Source organism: Mastacembelus armatus, chromosome 16, assembly GCF_900324485.2.
Source record: "Mastacembelus armatus chromosome 16, fMasArm1.2, whole genome shotgun sequence".
Classification (NCBI taxonomy): Eukaryota; Metazoa; Chordata; class Actinopteri; order Synbranchiformes; family Mastacembelidae; genus Mastacembelus; species Mastacembelus armatus.
This window is the reverse complement of record NC_046648.1, coordinates 23,434,477-23,457,904: the sequence shown is the minus strand read 5'-3', so window position 1 is coordinate 23,457,904 and position 23,428 is coordinate 23,434,477. Positions and strand designations below refer to the sequence as shown.

Below are 23,428 nucleotides of genomic sequence, written 5' to 3'. Positions count from 1 at the left end.
GATGAGAAAGAGATTGAGAGAAGGGGGTAGTTAACATTCACTTTTATGTATGAAGAGAAGGAAGAGAGATGAGGAGATGGGCTAGCACAAATGTTGCCCAGCGTATTTAAGACTGATGTGTTTGATTAGGTGACCCCAAGGAAGAACTAAGCAAATGCCATACGGGCCAGAGAAGATTAAAGGTGGATCCTGACTGACCACGTAATGGTTGGGGGAGTCATACTCCTCTATGGAGATGAATCTAAATAATTAACAGTAGGCAGAAAAATGAAGAGGACTGCTCTGGTGCAAGCCTGGTCTGTCTTCAGCTGATAGGCCTCTGGGCCTTTCTTATTTTGCCCATTGCAAATGGACATGAAGACGATGGATGATGCCTGCAGCGGTTTTGCAGATCGATCAGAGAATCGTCTCACTGTCTGAGTCCTGCATAGATCCCTCCATGTGAAATCTGGCAATTCATTGTCTGTAGAAAGAATTCCTTAGAGTACGCCTGACTGGAGGCAGCAGTACTTCTCACTGATACAAGATACAAGTGCAAAAAGCATTTGGCCCAAAGTTTCCATTCTTATTCAACACTTGATGTTAAGTGAGACACCAATATTTGCATCATCGCCCCCACAACAGATAGTGTATGTCACAACAGTGCAGTGCTGGAACAGTTCCCAAAACTTTTGTTGGCTCTTACTGTCAACTTGATTTTACATTGACATCAATCCTCTAAAGATCTGCCATGGAAGCTCAAGTATAAACCAGGCTCTAATCTGTGGGGATCCTTCGATGAGGACAGAGTAGAGAAGTCTGACACGGGGTGACAATCAATGGCCGCTGCAACAGCACAACCCGTCACTTGTCTGAACTCTGTGGATGCTGAGGTTAAAGTAGCATTCCTCTGGGAACAGCCTGAGTGGCATTGATGGCAAGGATGGTCCCAGCCTCCCCTGACAGACACATCTCATCCTGGATACCATCTTGGCCTCCATGGCACAATGCAGACACTCCGAGGACGAGACTACATTATATTGACACTAGGCAGTTGACATACTAATCCAAGAAGGAAGGACTACGGGGACCATCGGTTTTCTATTTTTAGTAAAAGGAAAGAAGCCAGCCATCACTCCTCTTTGACTAGGGATACTAATGGACTTTTTAAAATGTTGGCACAAAGGTCCCCTGGAGCTGTTCTGTTTCTGCACTGCAGGGCCTTTTGAAATGCACAGAAATCCCCAGCTCCTTTATCTGACATGTTTGTGTTCAACAGCTGAGCTTAGAAGTCTCCGCTGTGTCAAGCATTTACACACAGGATCTACCTACTGGTCAGCAAAGCTAACACAGAACGACTAAAACGTGGCATCAGATTTAAGAAAGAAAATACCGTGACAAATATAAAGCCGTTCGCTTTTGTTTGTGCTTGTGGCCATAATGACTAAATAAAGTTCTCGAACCCTTTTAGTTCCATCGTGCTCTACAGTGAAGAAACCCAATTACCACAGGCAGCTTTAAATTCTACTGTGCAGATCTTGCTAAACTGAGGGGATCGTGTAAGGGTGTTTGAAAAGGCATTTTTAATTGGAGTTAGTGTGTAACTACACTAGAATGAATTTGTGCCACATGTAACCTCCATCTAAAAACGAGTCCATAGAATCCGTCTCTGTGTCCTGTGGGGGTTGTTCTCTGTTATTGCCAAATACTCTTTAATCCCAATTCCAATTTGCTGCGACGATGTCTGCGTGGTTAGCCATTGGAAATCTAATTAGCAAAGTGTCTCCATCTAAGAGGGTTAAGTGCAGAGTTGAAACAACTGGCAGGTAAAGGAAAGAACTGCTTAAAACAGACCAGCGTCTTCAGCTGGTGTTTTGTGTCAGAAGAATATTCATGGTCGGTATTCTCAGGAAATTTTCTTTTTCAACTCACTGTTGTGTTTGAATATCAGCCTCGACTGTTTGTGAGGAGTGAAGTCCAGGAAGGATGTAAACACAAGAGAAAAACAGCTGTGTGCAGATGGTGATGAGCTGTGTGATTCGTGTCATGGGACTGCAGTGAGATTGGTGGTCTGATGAACCTTCCAAAGGGGGTTTGGGAGGGACAATATGGCTCAAGCCTCAACAATGAAATGTTTGTCTCACCACGCAACATTCATATCATGTGCTGTTTTTCCTCCTGTCACATTAAAATTCCCGTGTGCTTGTTTTGACAACAACAAATGATTAGGCAAGTTTTTTTTTTTTTTTTTTTTTTTTTTTTTGTAATGGTCTGGCAAAGCAAGAAAAGCGAGACAATATGACACCCTGTGATTATTTCCTAATACTGATTTAGTTATCCAAAGCCTTACAGTACTTCATTTTTAAATATGTGGTTTCTTTACAGGTATGTGCTTCTGTAACGATGTTTGAAGTCCAGTCCAACTTGGTTTATGTAGCCCAGTATTACAAATCACAATCCTACCTCGGGGGGGGGGGGCTTGTTTATACAATATGTCAGAGTATTTGTTCTTAGAGCATGTTCTGTATCTATAGGATCCACAAGCAACACCACAATGCTCCTGTTGTGTTCTTCACCCAGGATCTATCACGTCATATCGGCTGTTGCCCATAGACGTTTATTGGTGAATAGTATCTGTGTTTTTAATCGTTTTAAAAACATAAATATTGCTTTCTCAACTATACTTATCTTGTCACTGTCATCCTGGTGCTATGAGAGAGAGCCCATCATAAGAGGCTTATTGGCAATGGCCTGCTGAGAGGCTAATGTGGCTAATTGTCTGAAATGATTGAAGAGACCAGGGATGTGCTCACACACAAATGTTTCGGAGTGGAAGATAGTGGGGCTTAGAAACGTCTATAGCTCAGGGGCTCCGAGATTTCCAGGTGCACTGAGGTGTGAGGTGACAGCTATACTGTATTCTGTGGATATCCAAAGCCAGTGGATTAGCCACATTGCCACCAAAGCACCAGTGAGGTCAGAGAATATTAGAGGTTGACTCTGCATCAGGATTATGCTCCACCGTTTAGTTTTGTGCAGCAGGTGTTAGCAGAAAATAGACGTCCCAAGAGCCGACAGGTGCAAAGCAGCTGATTGAGGATAAAATTGGAATTTAGATATAAAGTGTGACTTTTTATAGTCCTCTTATCTCCAGCCAAATGGGGGGACTGCGTGATTTAAAAATTCACTTGCAAGACTTTATGTATGGACTCTAAAATTGCCCGTAGGAGTGAGTGTGAGTGTGTGAGGTTGTTTGTCTTTGTGTGTCTCTATGTGGCCCTGTGATGGACTGGTGACCTGTCCAGGGTGTACCCCTGCCTTCCACCCGAGAGAGAGCTGGGATAGGCTCCAGCAGATCCCCGTGACCCTGAGCCAGGAAAAGCGGGTATGGAAGATGGATGGATGGATGGGACTTTATGTATGACTTTAAATGGCTCCATGCTGTTATCCACCCCAAAAAATAAATACCAGGATTTTCTTATTTTTTTAAGGCTCATTACTGTGTAAACTAAGTAAAAGGTCTTGAGAGTCCTGAATCTACGTGGATATATTTTATCAGTCATCAGATGCAGCACTGTTGGTTAATCCAAATAAAGAGTACTTTAGTACTCCATGGTGTGTCCAAGCCTCCTAGAAACCCCTGTCCTCCAAAGAGACCCAACTGCCAATGTCTCCCAGATGGCTTAACAAGTCCAGTTCATTAAAAACAAAATGATCCAAGCCCTCCCGTCCAAGCCCTGGAACACAGAGGGCAAACATGCGATTGGATAAGTGGTGGCTTATTTCCCTTCGGCAGCTGTCAGCTCATCAGCCATCCACTCCTCCTTGTACTGCACACAGTCATTAACTGGTTGGGCTTTGTGTTTGGTTAAATTAAGAAAGTTCAGAAATCCAGATGGGGGGTTGAATTGTTGGCACATTTACATGGGAGGTAAACATGGGAGCTTAGCAACAGCAGATGTGTTTGTTGTGTTATTTACCCCTCTGTACTCCTCAAACAAAGTAAAGGAACTTCATAAATCTGTGTCTGTAAAGTTGAGTGCTTTAGTGTGACTTGACCGTGTCAATATTTGGGGTAATAATTCCCAAAAGCCAGTCTGGAATCTAAAGGTGAACGATCACTTCCCTGCATTTGGCTAATGGCTCGTGATTTGATTTTATGTCAGACCTGTATCCTCACACAGCAAAGTCCTATTTGACTAGTTTTCCACTGGAAAATGGCTAAAGGCCATGACAGTTTAGAGTAATAAGTTCAGGGGAATCTGGCAACCAAAGAAGGTTTGCTTATTGTCAGTAATGGTGTGTCACTCTGTCTGTCTGTGCTGCTTACTGACACACTTGGCAGTCAGGTTTTTAATCCAGAGTTTTATGCGGTCTACAGGCAAACCCTCCTGTCTCGACTTACCATCGTGCACTTCCTTGTAGCTCGAGTAAACTCTGTTACTTTAATGCAGTAAATCTTGCAAAGTGTGTCCAGCAGCAGCTCAGGATAATGATAATGAAGAGTCGATAGTGTGTGTGTGTGTGTGTGTGTGTGTGTGTGTGTGTGTGTGTGTGTGTGTGTGTGTGTGTGTGTGTGTGTGTGTGTGTGTGTGTCTGTGTGTGTGTGTGTGTGTGTGTGTCTGTGTGTGTGTGTGTGTGTGTGTCTGTCTGTGTGTGTGTGTGTGTGTCTGTGTGTGTGTCTGTCTGTCTGTGTGTGTGTGTGTGTGTGTGTCTGTCTGTCTGTCTGTGTGTGTGTGTGTGTGTGTGTGTGTGTGTGTGTGTGTGTGTGTGTGTGTGTGTCTGTCTGCGTGTGAGTGTGTGTGTGTGAGAGTGTGTGTCTGTGTGTGTGTGTGTGTGTGTGTGTGTGTGTGTTTTGGCTTGTAGTAGAGGTCTTAGCTTAAGTTTCAGTCTATATGACTGGTCTTGCATGATCTCTTGTTACTCACTGTGGTTGTCTTGTTTTGCATGCGTCACCGTCACACACTGCTGGCTGCGTTCTTTAAGCTACGTGCCTCGTAACTTGTCAGTAAACCATCTCTGCTCTCTCCGTCCTCTCGAGGAGCTAATGATCTAATTCTGCTCGTGTTTTTTTGGGTGTCTGTCTGTGTGTGTTCACAGCAGAAGGGAAGTGTTTACATAGATGTTTTGGTGTTCGGGACTCTTTGAATGATGATCTAAATTCAATATTTACATTTACCAACGTCCTTTTGTCTTGTCTGGATGTTTTTGACATTTTAAAGGATTTTCCACATGGATTTGTTTTTTTGGAGTAATACCTCTACAACATAATCTGTTCAAATATCTGTCGTCCTTGGCAGATGAAGATCGTGGCATATGAGGCTGATCCATCGGGTATGTTGTCTTTGTATCTGGCCTAAACCAGACCACGCAAGCAGCAATTCCCAGAGTAAACACAAGCAGACGCCCACTCCCCTCAGTTTATTGCATTGTGATCATCGCTTGACCTCATTGCTAAATGCAGCTTTCTCCTCTGCATTTAAATGAAGCAGACTGTTATCAATATTGATGACAGATCATGTCTCTGTTGACTTAATTTTCTGCTCCCACTTAAAACCATGTGGCCCAAGTCTCATTGCCAAGTGACACAGCACATAAACTTGGGAAGGCTTGTAAGAAACCCATAGAGGGCACATTGCCCTTAATAAGTTGGCAGTGAGCACAGGTCATCAAAGTTTGAAGTCTGTTTCAACAAATCCCTTTGCCATCCATCTGTCACTGTCTGTCCCCTCAGATACCAAACACATGTGGAAATTAACATTTGTATGCAGTTGTTGCACAGACAGCCAACGAAACCTGTACATAAACCATTTTCTATCAGCATTTCCAGGACGTTCTTGTCAATCTAGTGAAAATATTTATCTGTGACTTTAAATACACAGTATGGAGGTGGATGAGATTGCACCATCTTTGCATGCTGAGCTGTCGCAGCAGTCCTTTGTTTTTATTCTGAAATTGTGTGAGATCACTTGTCGGACTCTTTCTGTGGTCTTGTAACATCTTTAACTTTTCTGTAGACAATTTCTTTTTTTTATCTGTAGTGCCCTTTGTATTTGTTCACCTACTGAGATGTTCAAGTACTGTAATTATGCAAATCCAATTAGTCTTCCTACATCTAGACATACAGAATGAATAATTCACTACTTGTTTACCAGCCAACCTTTTTCTGAAGAAATGTACTGGTTGTATGTCTGTATTCGGGACCAGTCGCCTGGAACAACAAGTGCAACAAACATAATGGCAATGATAACGTGCAATTATGTTCGTGTTTTACTTCATGCTTAACATCACTTAAAGCTTTCTGTCCTGTATGTTAATTAGTTATTTTTCTGTTAGTAAGATACTGATGACATTTGGTGGGAAGTCTGCCAAAATGTGATTTGATCTTGATTTTTGATCGAGGCCCAGGAATTTTTTAAAGGTTTTCTTAGCTGATCGTGACGTGGAGTACCCCAGGGACAGGACCCTGTTGTGTCATACATGCTAGTTGATCCTCCTCGGTGTGGGTGAAGGTTTAATCATGCTAACTCACCTGTGACAGACATTGGTTAGTGATAAATGAGGTGGGTGTCCCGGTGGTCAGGGCACTTCCTGTGCTAGTTGCTTCTCTTCCCTCTGTCTGCTTCTTCTTCTCATTCTATCTACCTCTTCTTTATGTGCATCTCTGCACTTTTGCCATCTCAGCGGTTCAGCGGACACTCAATCACATCTCCGCACTGACATAAGGCATTGCATGCTAATAAGAACGTAGCCCCCAGCCTTTAAACACTGCTGCTGTAATTGTTATGTAATTGTTGCAGCATTCGTGAATAAAGGCGTCTTGTGAAGGACAAACACAATTTACAGTTTGTAGCACTAGTTATAGCAGTATGCATTTGCTGTTTGCTTTTTTACAACAATGCCTCAGATGTGGCTCAGATGTGCTAACCACTCAAACCCACATAATCATAAATCTCATTTCAGGTGGGAGGCAAATCTGCTGTGGGCCATGTGCTTCTAGTGAGGTCTTATCTTCTGCCAAAATGAGGCTGATGGCCGGCTCGCCTCGGCCCGTCCTGCCAGCCATCCTGGCTCTCACCGTAGCCGCCTTCTTACCTCAGCTGTCCTCAGGAGCCACGCCGTTCCCCCAAGACCTGGAACCAATCAGCATCGTGGGCAGAGAGTGTGAGTTTAAAATCTGTTGTGTTGCCATGGTGATCCCTGTTGCAGGAGTAGATGTAAAAGTAAAGCGAGGGTCACTAAGGTATTATATCCCACCACTGGGGAACAGGGCTTAGTGAGGTGGATGTGTTTAAGGTCATGTTTGCACCAAGTAAATTTGCAGAGGTTTATTCAGCTGCTGGGAAATTTTTCCTTTAGTTTTGTTGACTTGGTATGAAAAGTGTCATTTCGGCACAGGAAACAATTGCAGCAAACACAAGTCAGAGCTGAGATGTCGTTGTAAGAAATGAAAGTCTGTTTCAAAGGTGAACTGAACCTTATTTTCAAGTTTTTATTATACAAGTAGAAAGATTTTGACATATATATGTTGTAACTTTTTCAACAGATAAACCTTGGACTTGAAGTACATACAGCAAAACCTTTTCACATGAGCTGGAGCCTGATTTATAAAATACTAATATTTCTTTCATTTTATTTTGTTATTTTGCAAAAATGATTTTTTTAAAACTGTAATAAAATTGACACTCCATAAAGTTAAGGTAGGTTTATTTGCATAACCCATTTTCATCCTCAGATTTAAAGTGTTTTACTTAATGCAAAAAAAGAAACCCTCATAAAAATGAGAAACATTAAAATGCAAATGAAAAAGAAATGAAAGGACGATAAAGATATGAGATAAACACAAGCACAGAAAAGTTGGAGAAAGTTACAATTTTGAATAAAAAATGTATCGATTTAAATAAAATGAAAAATCAGGGTTATTTTTATTGTGGAAATATCATGTGACTCTGCATTAACAGAGTTCAGCAGCATCTGGAAAGATAAGATTTTTACTAAAGAGGATCATTGATATCTTTGACACTTGGAGACACTGCTTCATCAGACCACCCTTGGGACCCATCAGTGCCACCCTGTCACCAGGGGGCAATAGAAAAGGCCCTGGAAGCTAAATGTAATGGTCCATAATTGATTTAAGAGGTGTCTGAGACTATGGCCCACACACTGTAATTGATCTATCTGGAAGAGAGTAGCGCGACCATTAGCAGAAATAGCTGTGCTAATAGTGCTATATGTGGGGCTCCATCCCAGGTGTAATGAGAGCAATTTGTCACCTCTGGTTCCAGCAGGTGACAGCAGTGGCACAAGGTCCCTCACAACTCTGGGAGACGTCCATTATGAATCGTTGTACTTCATCAGGCTGAAGTCTATGAAATCATACCCAACTCGTTACTCCTTTTGGGAAGTGAGCGGACAAGTCACCTCAGTATTTTCTGCTTTTTGGTGACAGACTGAATGCTACGCTAGATTGATTTAGGAGTCCAGCAGTGCCACATGGAGTTATACATGTTTTTGTCAAAACCCAGGACAGAAAAAAATAACAGCAAGATCCAGCTCATGTGGTATTTGAAAATAACTAAGTGCAGTTTTTGAAGCCATTTTCTAATAAAGTCTATTCTCAGAGACTATTTATTTGTTAATGTTTAATGTATGTTCCTTCAATTCAGAATATGCTTTTGTGCATATTGACAAATTGGTCCCTCTCAGGATTGCAATTGGATTGCAGGATGTTTTTTTTGTTGTGTGTGTTTTGTTATTGATTAATGTGCAAATAATTTTCTTAATTAAACATTAGAGCCCAGGTAAACATGAGCTGTGTACTTTTCCTGGAGCTCTAAAATTTGCAGTGATCTGACCAAGCAATCTGAAAGCAAATGATTTTCTGTTCACTATAATGTAAGACAAGGGGAGGCAGCACATCTTCATAATTAATCACCAAATATTTTGGTATCTGTGCTTGAAAGAGGACTTCCTGTTGATGACTATAATAGAATTAATTAACTACAGGATTAATTAGCTGCAATTGCAGTGTGTTGCTGTACTGGTTTTAGTTTTACTGGGACATTCATGTAGGATGGACATTGAAATGAAAGAAGAGGTTCATTTTTTACTCTTGACACTGAGCCAGTGTTGCACTGAATGCAGCCTAATGATGAAGAGTTCTGGTTTTTACTTGGTCCCTGGCCAGCAGAGCTGCCTGTGTTTCCAGATGCAGAATGCTTAAATAACTCTCTGCACAGTCACCTCCTCCTGGAGTTTGCCCTGAGCAGTGCCCCACCTGCCCCCTAAACTTCAGAGGATGTGAAAGTGCTGAAGAGTAATTAGAAATCCTTATTCGCCAGGGGGAGGATAGTGGGGAGGGCGGCTGAGCCACTGGGAGTCTCTTCACCAGACAGTACAGCAAGGTCCAGCTCTCAGCCACACATTGGACGCTTAAATCTTTAAACAGTCGATTCAAGATGAGCGTTTAGGGGAAAGTACGGCTCCCTGTAGGGAGACTAATTTCAGATTGTGGTGTGTCTCTAGCGGGGATTGCTAATTCAGCAGCAACCCAGGTCGGATGAGAGGCGGGAGGGCACTCAATACTGTACTTTACCGATCCAGAGTGTCCTGGCCTTGAGCTGATTCTTTGCCTGGTCAAAAAAAGGAAACAGCAGGGGGACGTCTGATGTGGAAGACGACCTGGTGTCGGTATAGAGCAGCTAATTTTATTTCTGCTCAAAGCTTTTATTTATTTATTTATTTATTTAGGTATTTTTTTATTGAGTGGTTCCAAAACATGGTTTGCATCCACTGACTGGTTCTCTCTCTAGTGAGTTAGTCTGCTGTGATGGAAACAAAACGCAGAAGAGGAAAAGGAAAAATGAAAATCAGCAGTAATGCAACATAGAGAAATATCGTTCTCTCTCTTTACACCAACTCTCTCATCTCACACTCCCTGTGCTGCTGCACACACATCTTTTTTTCATGCATGACCACACCTGATTTCCATTGAACTGTATATTAAATCTGCCTTTGGTTGCAGAAAGCCTTATGTCTTTGTCTTTTTTAACAATTTGATAGAAATTTTAATTGAGATTTTTTTTCACCATGTGAAATCATTCAGTGCAGATTGAACTCTTGTGACCTCTGAGGCAGACGTGTTCTATCTTTAGATTTGTTTCCCCGTTTCCACTTGGCACAGTCTGCAGACATGCCCGTTAAGAAATGTTTAGCAGGATCCTTTTATTCAAATCAGACTGACTTCAGTGACATGAGTCCCCTAATTTGGATGATGTCTTACCCGTTCACGTCCACCTCCACGAGTGCACATTAACATGCAGCTTATGCTCTTGGTTTTCAGGACAATAGGCCAAATTGTAAACTTCACTTATTTGTTGTGCATACTACCCACTGTTGTTCTATGCATGTGAAACTGTCAAACAGCTGTTGGCAGAATCAGGGATATATGACAGCAAGAATGAATGACATGTTTTGGAAAGCTCACCTGCATTCATATCATTCTTTACTTTCTTTTTGTCAGTTTGAGCTGACTTTCTTTTACTGCTTTCTTAGTCTAGTCTTGGAGTCTTTGCTGAGAAACCATCGACAGTTAATATTATAAATGATTTTCTTTTCCTTCATCTCCTTCACCCTCGTAGCCTCCTACCTCTACCCCAGCTTCCAGGGACTCCTGTCAGACAATGACACCATGCGCCTGGGCCTGGACTTCCAGAGGATGCTGAGGATCAACCACATGCTCTACGTTGCTGCCCGGTCAGTCATCACCACTCACCTGCTGTTTTCACGTTACACAGGATCTGCTGTTATAACTAAAATTATTAATTATAAGACATTAGATAAGCAGGCAGTTGCTTCATGTGTCGTCACAACACTCATTATCTGTCACTATCTGAAACATTTGCATATTTCTTCCTCCCTCACCTGCATGTGTAAATTTCACAAAGCTAATAACGGTAAATGCAGTTTTAGACATTGTCTTGCACAGTTTGTCAACCTCTGCAAATCTGATGCATGGTTCAAACTCCAATCACAAAGTCTTTCATGACTGATTAAATCCCCAATTATTGTTTTTAGTTGTTTAGTTCATTAATGTGAAAAATTTATAATCACAAGTTACCAGAGCCCAAACCTTTATCTTATGAGTTCTTACATAATGTTTAACTTTCATTTAAACAGTAAACTCATTTAAGCATAAAGTCAATTCAGGTCTTATTTAAAATGATATCTGGGCGAGAGGCGAATGGGCCCCTGAGAGGGACCAAAGGGAGAGAAATGGACAAAATGTACAGGCTAATAAACAGAGAAGCAAAATTAAAAAGCAAACAGAAAACATAATGTCAACAGTAAAGATAATAAAAGGCAAACACCATTAGCAGAATGAAGAAAAAGAACAATGGCCCTGTGGCAGCATGAATAGAGACATGATTGGTTATTTATCAGCAAAATATTTGGATGAGTTTCAGAGTGATTTATAAATCTAAGACTTCCAGAGCGACCCACAGTAAAATGTTTGGGGTTTAGTCACTGCTCATACCTGAATCTACAGAAGCTTTTTATTATTATTCTGTGAGATTTTTCAGGTACTTTTTTTTCAAACTGCTTTCATGTTCACTGTTTAAGCTTCTTCTTTGCAGTTTCTCCTCAACCTAATTACATGTTGTGCCCCTTTTGATCAAGATGTCATAGGTTAGTTATCTAAAAAAGTATGAGGTTGCACCTCCTCTTCCTATTTTCATTGGTGAAAAATAAATCCTGCTATAGCTTTTGGCTCGGTCTCAGCGTGCAGAGCTCTCAGTACCTAGATGAACTTGATCTTTCCCTCAGCTTCGTACAGCAAAGTGCATGCCTCACTTCATAAAATGATTTATATGGCTTTTGTTGACTGTTGGAAAACCTGTGGTGTTGAAGTTGAAGAGCCAACAAACTGCCTCTTAATCCAGTTTCCAGCTTCAATCAACTCACACACACAATTCACTGCGAAATACAGTCGAAGCATTTTCGAATCGGAGGCTTAATGTGCTTTGCATTCAAAAAGTGTCAGTGCTGGCGGAAAGCATGTGGAAATGGACCGACTAATGGTGTCTCGCTACTCTGTCTCTTGCAGGGACCATGTGTTTGCCATCAATCTTGCCACTTCATCTGAGCAGATAATCCCACAGCAGGTAGGAAAGTCCGTCTATGCCCGTGTCTGAAAATCTACCTGCGTTCACTGTGTTGCCATTAAAAGTCACCTGTCAAACTTAAGTGCCCAGGTACAACATAAATTATAACCTTTGACTGGATATCTATTTATACAGAACATCAGTGAAGCTGAAATGTGGTCGCTTGATTTCCTCAAACTCAAATCTTTTTCTAAGAGTCTGACATTGTAGGCAGTGTGTGATCACTCTGAGCCGTCAGAATCAATGCCAATAACCTGAGAGCCTGATTTAACTTTATTCAACGTAAGGAACCACGTTAATAAATTCAATAGTCATTAAATGTGCAATATGAGAAAACAATAAAATCATTTAAGGCTTTTCTTGTCAATGCTGATATTCTAGTAAATCACAAATATCCAAATAGACCTGTATGTGTTTTGAAGTAGGGCTTTAATGAAAGGCAGTGCTGTTCAGACTTGAGAATGCAATTCTGTCCTTGTTTTTCTGGACGACACTGTGTATTTTTGCAGGAAAAAAAAAAAAATCTCTTGTAATGTTTCTTTCTCATTATTTTCCTTTCTGCCCTGTGCCTGTCTTCTCATTCAAGTATTAAGCAATCGCTCTTCAGACATATATCCAATACAAGTGGAGCGGTACTCTTGGCTTTTGAAGTGCTATGCTCCCTCCTATCTGAATCTCATTTGTCAAACATGATTGTACTTAAATAAAAAGTCCTCCAAGGCCTGGACTTTTGTTTGCTCGTATTTAGATTAGCAACAAACACAATATTCAGTCTGATAAGGCCACGACTCCATGTCAAGGAGATCTGGGCTATTGATTTGGGTGGAGACTCTGGCACAAAGAAATGAGAACTGGAGTGTTAGTCCATTTTCTTTCTATTATGTGAGGAGTTAGATATTGAATATTTGTATATGATGCATTTCTTTAGCTAGTCACCAGCGTGACGTCAGGACTGAGTGAACAATTATTAAGACTGTACCCACATTCTGCCGTCACAGTCTCACTTTCCTATTAAACACCTGAGCTTCATCATTAGTGTGAGACTGACTCAGACCACCGGAAAATGGTGCATCCTCTTCATCACGGACCAGTTCCTGCTGGGTGCTCATTCACATTCTCCCCTTCACTGATCTCCCTGGGCCCTGAGTGGCCATAAGTAATTATTAGTAAACCAAATCGAGCGTGGACAAGGCAGGACCTATTACCATAATGCTGACTCCTGCTGAATCGAGTCAGATCTTCACAAAGTCATACAGGAGGTGTTGTATGTAGGGACCTGGGCAGAGTGCTGACTTCAAAATCTCCAGGATCCTGTTTGCTGCTCAGAAAAAAACCCTGAAATGTTAGGGTTTGTCATTCTGACTGAGTTTAGTATTTTGTGATCCCCCTCTGTTTTAGAACGATCCCCCTCTGTTTTAGAATGATCCGCCTCCTTTTTAGAACGATCCGCCTCTTTTTTAGAACGATCCGCCTCCTTTTTAGAACGATCCGCCTCCTTTTTAGAACGATCCGCCTCCTTTTTAGAACGATCCGCCTCCGTTTTAGAACGATCCCCCTCCGTTTTAGAACGATCCGCCTCCGTTTTAGAACGATCCCCCTCCGTTTTAGAACGATCCCCCTCCGTTTTAGAACGATCCCCCTCCGTTTTAGAACGATCCGCCTCCGTTTTAGAACGATCCGCCTCCTTTTTAGAACGATCCGCCTCCGTTTTAGAACGAAAAATGTTCTTGCACCCTGTAGTGCAAGTGTAGTAGACATATATGTGCACTTTTACTTTGCACAGGTCCCATGAAAAGACACAAAAAAAGACAAATTGATTATAATGACAAGTGTTGTCACTGCTGCAAAGGATGATTATTATCTCTCCTTATTATCATGATCACAGCCACTGTGGTTTGTTTCTGCTAATTCCATATAACAAAAACAGCTTGTTGATGTAAAATCTTATTCATGCAAAGGATACGCCATAAAAAGTCCCCAAGCAAAGCATTTCCTCCTCTTTCAGTAACATTTGATTGTGGTGTTCTTTTAGGGAAAGTCTTTATTTAATCTATTTTATTTATTTAAAAATGAAGCCATAGATTTAAGACCTATTTCCAAAGACATCTTTCTGCTGAAGGAACTAATGGGCTTGGTGCTAAGTACTACAGAAACAATAAGATACTGAGAGACTGACTCGTGCATTGTTGGTTTTGGTCCTTTTAAGACATTTGTTGACCTTAAGCAAAATAGAAAAATACCAGCCTCATTATTAAATGTGTTTTAATAAAACAGCACTGCCTTAGTGTGGTCCTCAAATAAAATAGGAGTCTCCTCTGTATCAAGGACACTGAGGTTTTTTTTTTTCCTGTCTGCACCAGTCAGGCTGATTTCACAAGTTCTAAGTAGTTTCTGGTTTGGCTGCTGGGCTGAAATGTAAAATCAGCTCTAAGAAGAAAAGAACCTATAGGATTAATTGTGTTATGTTTCAGGGACTTCTGGTCCAAGAGAAGTGAATCTCCGGCTACGATATGACATCAAAATGAGTGTGCAGAATGATAATCAGGGGCCTGGCTGTGCTGTGGATGGTGCTGCAGAAATTAAATGATTCTTTAGCATTTTCTGTGACATCATGCAGCAAAAATAAAGAAATGCAATCAAAACATATTTAACACATTGGGAAAACATTTGCTATCTTCTGTCCAGACCAGTGTATTATTTTATTTGTGCAAACCCACCGGACCACTGCACATACATATTAATTGCAGAGTTTGTGCAATTATAAGTGGTACTGCTATCTACGCAGGCAGCAACAATTTACACCAGTCACATGTCTGTGTTGCCCATCACCTTTCAAGAACTAAACCTGAATAAATAATGAACTTAAAATTAAATAAAACCAAAATGTCTTGACGTCTTCAGGGCATCCCTGACCCTCCACGTTTTCTACATGTCTTTAAGAATCTGAATTGCAAGAATTACAAATTCCTCTTCTAGCAGGGATTCAGGGACAAACAATAAACTTAAGATTTAAAGGCACAATGTATAATTAAATACCACATGTATTCAGGTACATCTGGTAGTCAACACAGACTGTGTGTGTGACGATGGTCAGTAAAATGTGGATGAAGAGAGTGAACAGGTTCATTAGAAGTGTTTTAGTCGTACAGCAGAAAGCTGAGTCAGCAGTCAAACCAAAACCTGGCATTAAAAACACATCAGAAACATCAGAGGAGTGGCCTCCAGCTCGGACTGCAGGCTAAATGTCCAACACTCCACAGCACTTCTTGTGCTTGTAAAGGCTGTTCCCTGTTGTCATGTCACTGAATGACATCAAGCCCCTGTCTGCTCACCTGCAGGGAGAGGCTGCTAACAAAAAGGATCCTCTGAGTGACTTTGAGCAGAAAGTGGAGTGTGATTTATATTACTGTGAGCGTCCTCGACGCTATCGATGAGCTCTGGGAAATTTTGGGTCAGTAAATAATCCATGTGGGTATTAAATATTCAGCTGGCGAGTTGACAGAACTTCTATAACAATTCACTTGACTATTCCTGATACAGGGAGTGTGTATATGCAGGATGGGGGGAGGGCTTTTGACCGGCAGGTTAATCAGGGCTAACTGACTGCTCCTCATATAGACAAGACACTGATGCAAACATCAGCTGCAGCCCTTTGATTCCCCTGTGTGTGCGTGTGTGCGTGCGTGCGTGCGTGCACCCTCCCAGCTCCAGACGTATTTTGCAGAGTGATTTTTACCACTGAGGAACCACAATGCTTAGCGGCCCACTGATGAGCTGTGCAGGCCGTCACAGGCGTCCTTGATTTTTCTGTTTGTTTTTCTCCCCGACAGTTTGTTGAAGTTAATGAGATTTTCATCACAGCTGTCTCGTAATAGCACTTGAACGATTGGGAGCAACAAAAGCTGGGATAGTGAGAAACAGCTTGTCTTTGAGCTGACAGTTGGCTGTCTGTTCATTTTTCAGAAACTGACTTGGAAGACCAAGGATGTAGAGAAGTGTACCGTGAGAGGGAAAAACAGCGTGAGTATTATCTTCTGGACACATGCACATCTTCCCCTCTCCCTCTGTTTTTGCTGTTGGTTTCATTTCTCACCTCTTTCACTCTCTTCCTTCACCTCTGCTTTCCTTTCCTGCACAGTGCAGATTTTGTAATAAGCAAAAATGTGCAGGGTAGCTTATCAGAATCGGTGGGACAGCCATCAGGAGACAGCAGACTGTGGCTTTTGGCATCACATTTTCCTCCCCAGAGCTATAGTGAAACCACAAGAATCAGCCTGGGGATTACGATAATGAATGTAAAACAGAAGGAAGGTTGTGTCTGTGTGGCAGTCAATGAAACGTACCGTCTACCTGCTGCAAGTCTGCCTTTAATTCTGTCGCCGGCCTGCCTGGAACCAGGTGGACCAGCTCACTGATGTACAATAACATCAAAATATCTCCCTACTTTCCAGGATGAATGTTACAACTACATCAAAGTGCTGGTGCCACGTAATGATGAGACGCTTTTTGCCTGTGGCACCAACGCCTTCAACCCCACCTGCCGTAACTATAAGGTGAGACATTATTCTGCTGTGAGCAGCCTCCTGGCCTCAATTACAGATAAGAGATCGTATGACAACTGTCGTGAGATATGTTTGTCCTTGTCCTGTTTCAGGTGAGATCTGGTTATTCTAGATATACTGCAGCCTAAACTCATCATGGTTCATACTTGCTTCATGTCAGGGATGTTATGTCACACACACACAGACGTAAAGAGGGGTCTGTATCGTTACTTGAGATATTCACATATTACAATTAATTTCTTTGAAATACCTAAACATCACACACACACACATACTTTTTTGGTGAGGCTAAAGTTGGTTACATAAGAATAAGACTTAAGACCGGATACTTTATATTTGGTAAATGCACTATGCCAAAGACGATGATAATGGTAGGAAATGTGCACTTCACTGTAGTAAGTTATTAGTAGTAATTCTGAATAAAAATCAAGTAAAATAGGATTAAGACAAGTTAAAGTCAGGCATCAAACAGCATGTAAAATACTTATCACCTATCTGCTCTACTAGAGCCCATACAATGGATAAAATAATGACATCTTTCAAATAACACCCACAAACACAGCTACAGAGATGGGTCATACTAGGTCGAACGCAGCATTTGTCAGCCGAGGCCTGGCAGCCAGCACTTCACTTTGTGTTTTCAGTGATGAGACAACAAACAGCTGCAAGCTCAAACTGCAGGCACACATGTGAAAATAACTAGAAAATGATTTACTACATAAAAAGGGATGGGCTGTACATGACACATATGCCAAATGCAGAGAAATGTGGTTATGTAGAGTTTTCCCAAGTTAAAGTAACCAACAGCCCGACTGTACATATGCAGCACTTCTCTGGTCTAACCGTGGCGTCAGATGTACTCGAGGTTATCTCTCGAAAGAGACGTGGAACATCTGTCCAAACAGCCGTGTAACAGCAGCAGAGCTGTACTGGGGACGTACTGTTCACTCTGAATGCTGCCACGTTTGTGTTTTACATGGACAGGTGACTTCAAACACTTTAATGCCGACAAAACAAAGCGTTGACTCAACAAGATGCAGAGATAGAAAACAGATGACGGTCGGCCAGATATGCTGACGGTGGCGATAATCCAACGGCTTCTTTGGCATCTCAGAAACAACAAAGCTGAGGGAGGAGGTGGAACGAGAGGAAGAGAGTGAGGAGTGGGAATATGAGTGAGATGAAGTCATGTAAGATGAGGCCTTCAGCTGTACCTCATCTCCATATCCCCCACTGTAGTAACAGCCCTGAGAGGCAAAACATCATACAAACAGTTGACTAAAAGACCACATGCATAACTCAAGACTTACTTCACAAAAAGAAATCAGTAAAAAACATCATGTGGCCACTGCCATCAATTTGCAAGACGACTTGCACACTCCTGTCCCAACTAACGGAGACTTCAGTGTAAAATCACTGCTAACGGCGAATGGCATGTTTTGTACGAATGGTACAAAAAAATGTACAAAAAATAACAGAAAAGAAATCAACACAATAGTTGGAATATTTGGAGTTGTACGTTTTATTTCCATAATGTGAAGTAGCCGTTGCTGTATTTTCAGGTATGGATGCAAAACTAATAATTAAATGCAGAACAGAGCCATCAGCATTACACTGAGTTACAGAAGCTTTTTCTAGCTTAATACAATAATGTAGTTAGCTAATGATGCTAACTCTATGATGCTAACAGGCTAGTTTGTGTGCTAATGCTAATGCTTTACGTCCGAGCAGACGATCACCCTCCTTAAAACATTGCTTGGTCCTGCAAAGGCAACGAGAGCAGAGCAGTGGTCTTAATAAAACCCTGTCAACCAAACCGAAAGTCAATAGTTAATAGTTCTGAATTATTGGCAAGTCAACATATGTTGCTTCACTCAGTTAGTTTCCAACTGCTTTGCAGGATCCAATCATGTCTCAGGACCTGCACAGTGTCATTGCTCAGTCTGTCCGAAGGTTAATACAAAAGAAGAAGATTGATTTAAAATGTTTAAAGAACTGCAAACCAGCCTACGTCCAGACGTCTCCCTGCCCCAGACTGATTTACAGTTTAACCAAAACACATCCACACATTCTCCTTCACTGCAACCCCCAGCTGTTCCTCCCTCCCCTCGTCTTTTTCCCTAGCCTGGAAAAAAAAATACAAGAGATGACTATCCAGGCAGCTGGGGAGAGAGGGAGGAAGTGTAAATCATATCAAGGAATCTGTCTCTGGGACTCCCTGAAAAACCTGTGGAGGACAACAGAGGATTGTATCAGAGGCGTCTGTGTGTTGGTCAAAGACATGAATGGATGCCCAGCTATGAACATGAAGCTCGACTGTCCAGACTGCTGAGACAGCTGCTCTGTAGACAACAGAGAGTCTGTCTTCACCGTGCGTTTGAGATGAAACCAAAACCTTGAAGCGTCAAATCCATCTGTCTTCATGTAGCCACCAGGGTAACGATCCTGCAGCCTCCACAGCTCTGCTAAATCCTCACTTCTCTCTTCTGAGGTCTGTTTTGTTTTGTGATCTAATTTCAAATCACTCTACAAGTGACAAGTCTGGTCAATATTTTCCGATCGATTTCAAACCGAATTCAACTTCACTTGAAGAGCACAAGTCTTCTGTTTTCTAATTACTAATTAGAAAGTGAATGCTACGCTGAGCACCTTTATTTATTTCTTTGTTGGTCACAGTCCTCCTGATTGTTTGACTCTCTTCCTACTTAAATCAGCGTTCCATTACATCAACATGTCCTTTTTTAAATATGTAAGATCACTGACCCTTGTGAATCTGGTAACTATGAAACATAAACAGGTTCTTGCACTATTGGAAGAAAACATCCCACTGATTTAGGTCAGAAATTTGTGAGTGACCTTGTTTGGGGTCATTTTTCTGTGTTGCTTCCTTTGGTAAAAGCCAAACTAGTAGAAAGCTAAACTAAAAGAACTTAGTCCTCACAACTTTCTGAACTTCACTTGTGTGATTTTATTCATGTTTTTGTGAAAAGCACTTTTCACTGCATCTACTCAAAAGCTCTCATTTGATGGTGCGCAAGTGGTGGGTACAATAAAAGTGGCACTTGTGCCATGTAAAGCAATTCATTACAGCGACAACACAAACTAGAGTCTACCTCCGAACAATAACTGAACACTTCACAGAAGTGACATTTAGGGCAGAGTTGTTGTGTTGGATTGCATCAGGTTCAGTGGTGTAAACACATATCTCTTGCAGAGTCTGAAGTGCTTTTTGCACAGATCCCTTGGGTGTTTATGCAGAGTTTAGGTGGTGAAGCTCCATTGTAAGGTTTGCGATCGCATATTGTTTCTTGTGGAGTGATCGTATTTGCACATGTACTCGGAGCAGCCCTCAACCCACCACCCAGTCGTCTGAGGTGGAAATAAAAACAAATGTTCCCTACAAATCATCTGCGCTGACAGACTGCTGTGACTAACAGAGGTGGTTAGAAAGAATATCTGACAGTATTTCAAACATAATGCATCAATTAATAATCTGCTGATTAAAATACCATGAATAACAAGCTATCAGCACGTGTACAACTAAGGTTTCCCAGATTTTAGATATCTTAGCTTCTTCATAGTTTAACCAAGTCACAAAGCAAACAAACAATTAGGAAACTGTCCAGTTAGAGAAGGTTTAAACCCATAATAACCCAGTTTTTACACAGAAACTGGTGTAAACCCATGAGTTCCACAACCATTTGAATAGTCTTGTTGTACTAAAGTTGATTTCAGGCTTAACCACATCTGAAGTCTTTTGACAAGTCATAATAAAAACATGAGAAAAGACATATGACATTAAAGAAACAGGACAGGTGATGCAGGAGTATGTTACACACTAAAGTACCAAACAAGAACAGAAATATTTACTAAACTTGTTTGGTAAAATTACTTTTATGATTGTTTTATTACAAGTCATTCCCCATATTGATGAGCTTATGTTTCCAATGCTGTTAATTTCCTGCAGTCGCCCTGGTTCAGCTGTGTAAGTTACCGTATGTCCTCCACATGTAAAGTGGCTTTGCAGTGCAGATACAGTTCAGTCTGACAGACAAAAAAAACAACAGGGCTGTGGTGTTTGTCATATGAGCGTCATGATGCACTGTTAGCGTGTGGTCTGAGTAACTCATGCCATGGAGACATAAATGTGTTTACACAGTCACACTGTGGGGAGTCGACTCCTTTTTGGGGACAAAGAGCAAATCCCTGTGATGTATATCATGGGCCTTTTGAGTGAAGACCTGGTGTAAGGTCAGGCTGAGGCCCGTAGATGTTAGTGATGTAATGTGCTCTGAAATAATAGAAACATGACTCTGTGTGTGTGTGTGTGTGTGTGTGTGTGTGTGTGTGTGTGTGCTTGTTAGCAGCAGGTCAGAAACTAGCAGCTAAATAATGTGGCTGAGAGATTAACTGCCTCTCTGCTTCTGACAGCAGGATTTCAGACTTCACACACATCCATGACAGATCAAATAAACCCAGTCTTTACGGTGCATGTGTTGCTTTTCATTATCACAGATCGATTTGTTCATATCTTTTGCACGCAGTCACAGTTCTCACCACATTAAAGACTTTTCAGTGTTTGAAGCTGATTAATTTTGCAGTTGGTGCAGCAGCGACCTCACAGGTTTACAAGAGTAAACAGTAACATTGTTTGTTTTTTTTTTATGTTTGCAATTTCACTCTGTCCCATTTTTCTATCAGGCTAGCATTACTGCTCTGTGTATAGTCTTATAAAGTTCTCCTTTGCTGCTGTGTTCTCTCTGAACCAGATGTCAACACTGGAGCAAGAAGGAGAGGAGGTGGTGGGACAGGCTCGATGTCCCTTTGAGTCCCGCCAGTCCAACGTCGGCCTTTTTGCAGGTGAGTGACCCACTGGCCGTAGAGACGGGCACAGCTGCTGAGCTCTTTCTTTAGGTTTCCCTGAAGTTCTGTTTCGTTTTCATGGACTTTGTTTAATAATCTGTAGAAATTACTATTATGATGTACCAGACTTTGATTACATACGCTGCTGTCGTTCAAATAAATTGCTAATCTGCCTTTAGGGGGCTCTTGAGGTGAAGCATCAGTTCAAAAGCTGCAGTCTCAAAGTGCTGAAGTGCAGTTTTAATTGTCCGTCCCAGAGTTTTTTGTAAGATTTATCCATTTAAAAAATATATGCATGCACCCACTATTTGCCAAATTGTTTTAAATTGTGCTGAACAAGTTTTGTCAGTTCTTAGATTTTTGGCTCTTAAAACATCCGCATCAATTCTGTATCAGCTTTATGCAATTTATGCATTTTTCTGAAGATTAAGTGCAAATGGATTTGGACGGAATGATGTAATGCAGCTCTTGACAGGAAGACTTGATGTTATACAACTCCAGCATTTTTCCAGCGTCTGTTTATTTATTTTCTGCTGCAGATGATTGAATGGAAACCAGTGGATACGCGGAGTGGTGGAAAAATCATGTAACTTTGTAAAACACAGCAGCATATTTTTCAAAATACACAACTTTGTACTGACTTAAAGATGTAAATGGGTTGTTTCATCTGTGACATCTGGTCAAAGAATACAAAGATGCACAATAAAAGAAGAAAATGGTCAGAGAATATGAAACAACCACCGCACCGTTGTAAATCTGTCTGAGGGAGAGTATGACCGGAAATCCTGTAACATAAACACAGCACAGTTTCCAGGCTTAAAGCTGCTGTATGAAAGGGTCCTGGTGAATTCACACTGTGGTGGATTCTGACTGTGTGCTCAGATTTTGTCCCTCATCATTGCGATGAAACCATCTGACACTTTGCGAACACGGCGGTCTGAAGTTTAGTGAAGAGTGAGGAGAGAGACAGCGCTGCACTCAGTGCTTCCAGGTTTCCACTGACATTTATGCAAAGTTCACACAGGGTGTTATTAAAAGTGACTGCTTCTCCTACATCTGCTCTCCTCTGCTCCTTTTTTTTAAAGGCCAATAAAAGTCACCTGTGACTAAAATACGCACTTAAGCAAAGTGGGTTATTCTTGGGAGTTGTGATCCCTGACAGTATGTCTCTCACTGTTTTCTCTCAGGTGGTGATTTCTACTCGGCCACCATGACTGACTTCTTGGCAAGCGACGCAGTCATTTACAGAAGTCTGGGAGAAAGTAGTCCCGTCCTGCGAACAGTCAAGTACGACTCCAAATGGCTGCGAGGTGAGAAGCAGCTTCTTCACATCATTATAGTTACATGTAGCTGCAGTATAGTGAGGTGGTTGGCTAGCTGAAGTGAACGTGGATGATATAGCAAATGATTTCAAGTCACTCGTCTTCCAGGTCATTATTTTTTTGCATGTGAAGAAACACGTGGTGGTTTAAAACCCGGAGTCTGGATCAAGAAATAAAGATAAATTAAAAAAAAAAAAAAAAGATTTAGAATTAAAAAGTGTTTAGACGCAAATCAGCAAGTTTGAGTTTCCTGTACTTTAAAGTCTAAGATGGGACTTGGCTGATGTGACTAGTGACTACTCCATAGTTGTCTTCACAGGCCAATTGTTTGTGGGCTAAGTCTTTTCTTTCTCATGATTGTTTAAGGTTTTCAACTTAGAGACATTAGAATCTAAACCCGAATACTTCCCATAAGGGTTTTGCAAGGATTCTGATTCAAAAAGTGGACTTGTTGTATACAGGTTCAAAGTCCAGACTACATTCATCAGCACTGATCCAGAACCAGCTCTGTATTTTCAGTCACAATGACTATAATCTG

At 41.4% G+C, this 23,428-nt stretch overlaps 1 protein-coding gene across 4 annotated transcripts in view; it reads left to right on the top strand.

Annotated features, from left to right (window-relative positions):
• Nucleotides 1–23,428, top strand: part of sema6cb (semaphorin 6Cb) — a 130,294-nt gene that overhangs the window by 65,698 nt on the left and 41,168 nt on the right. For all 4 annotated transcript variants that reach the window (XM_026317013.2, XM_026317015.2, XM_026317014.2 and 1 more), the window contains 7 exons: nucleotides 6,943–7,143; nucleotides 10,620–10,734; nucleotides 12,086–12,143; nucleotides 16,107–16,163; nucleotides 16,595–16,696; nucleotides 21,475–21,565; nucleotides 22,756–22,878. In XM_026317013.2, the coding sequence (XP_026172798.1) occupies nucleotides 7,002–7,143; nucleotides 10,620–10,734; nucleotides 12,086–12,143; nucleotides 16,107–16,163; nucleotides 16,595–16,696; nucleotides 21,475–21,565; nucleotides 22,756–22,878 (688 nt within the window). In that variant the 5' untranslated portion in view covers nucleotides 6,943–7,001. The remainder of the gene's footprint in view (nucleotides 1–6,942; nucleotides 7,144–10,619; nucleotides 10,735–12,085; nucleotides 12,144–16,106; nucleotides 16,164–16,594; nucleotides 16,697–21,474; nucleotides 21,566–22,755; nucleotides 22,879–23,428) is intronic.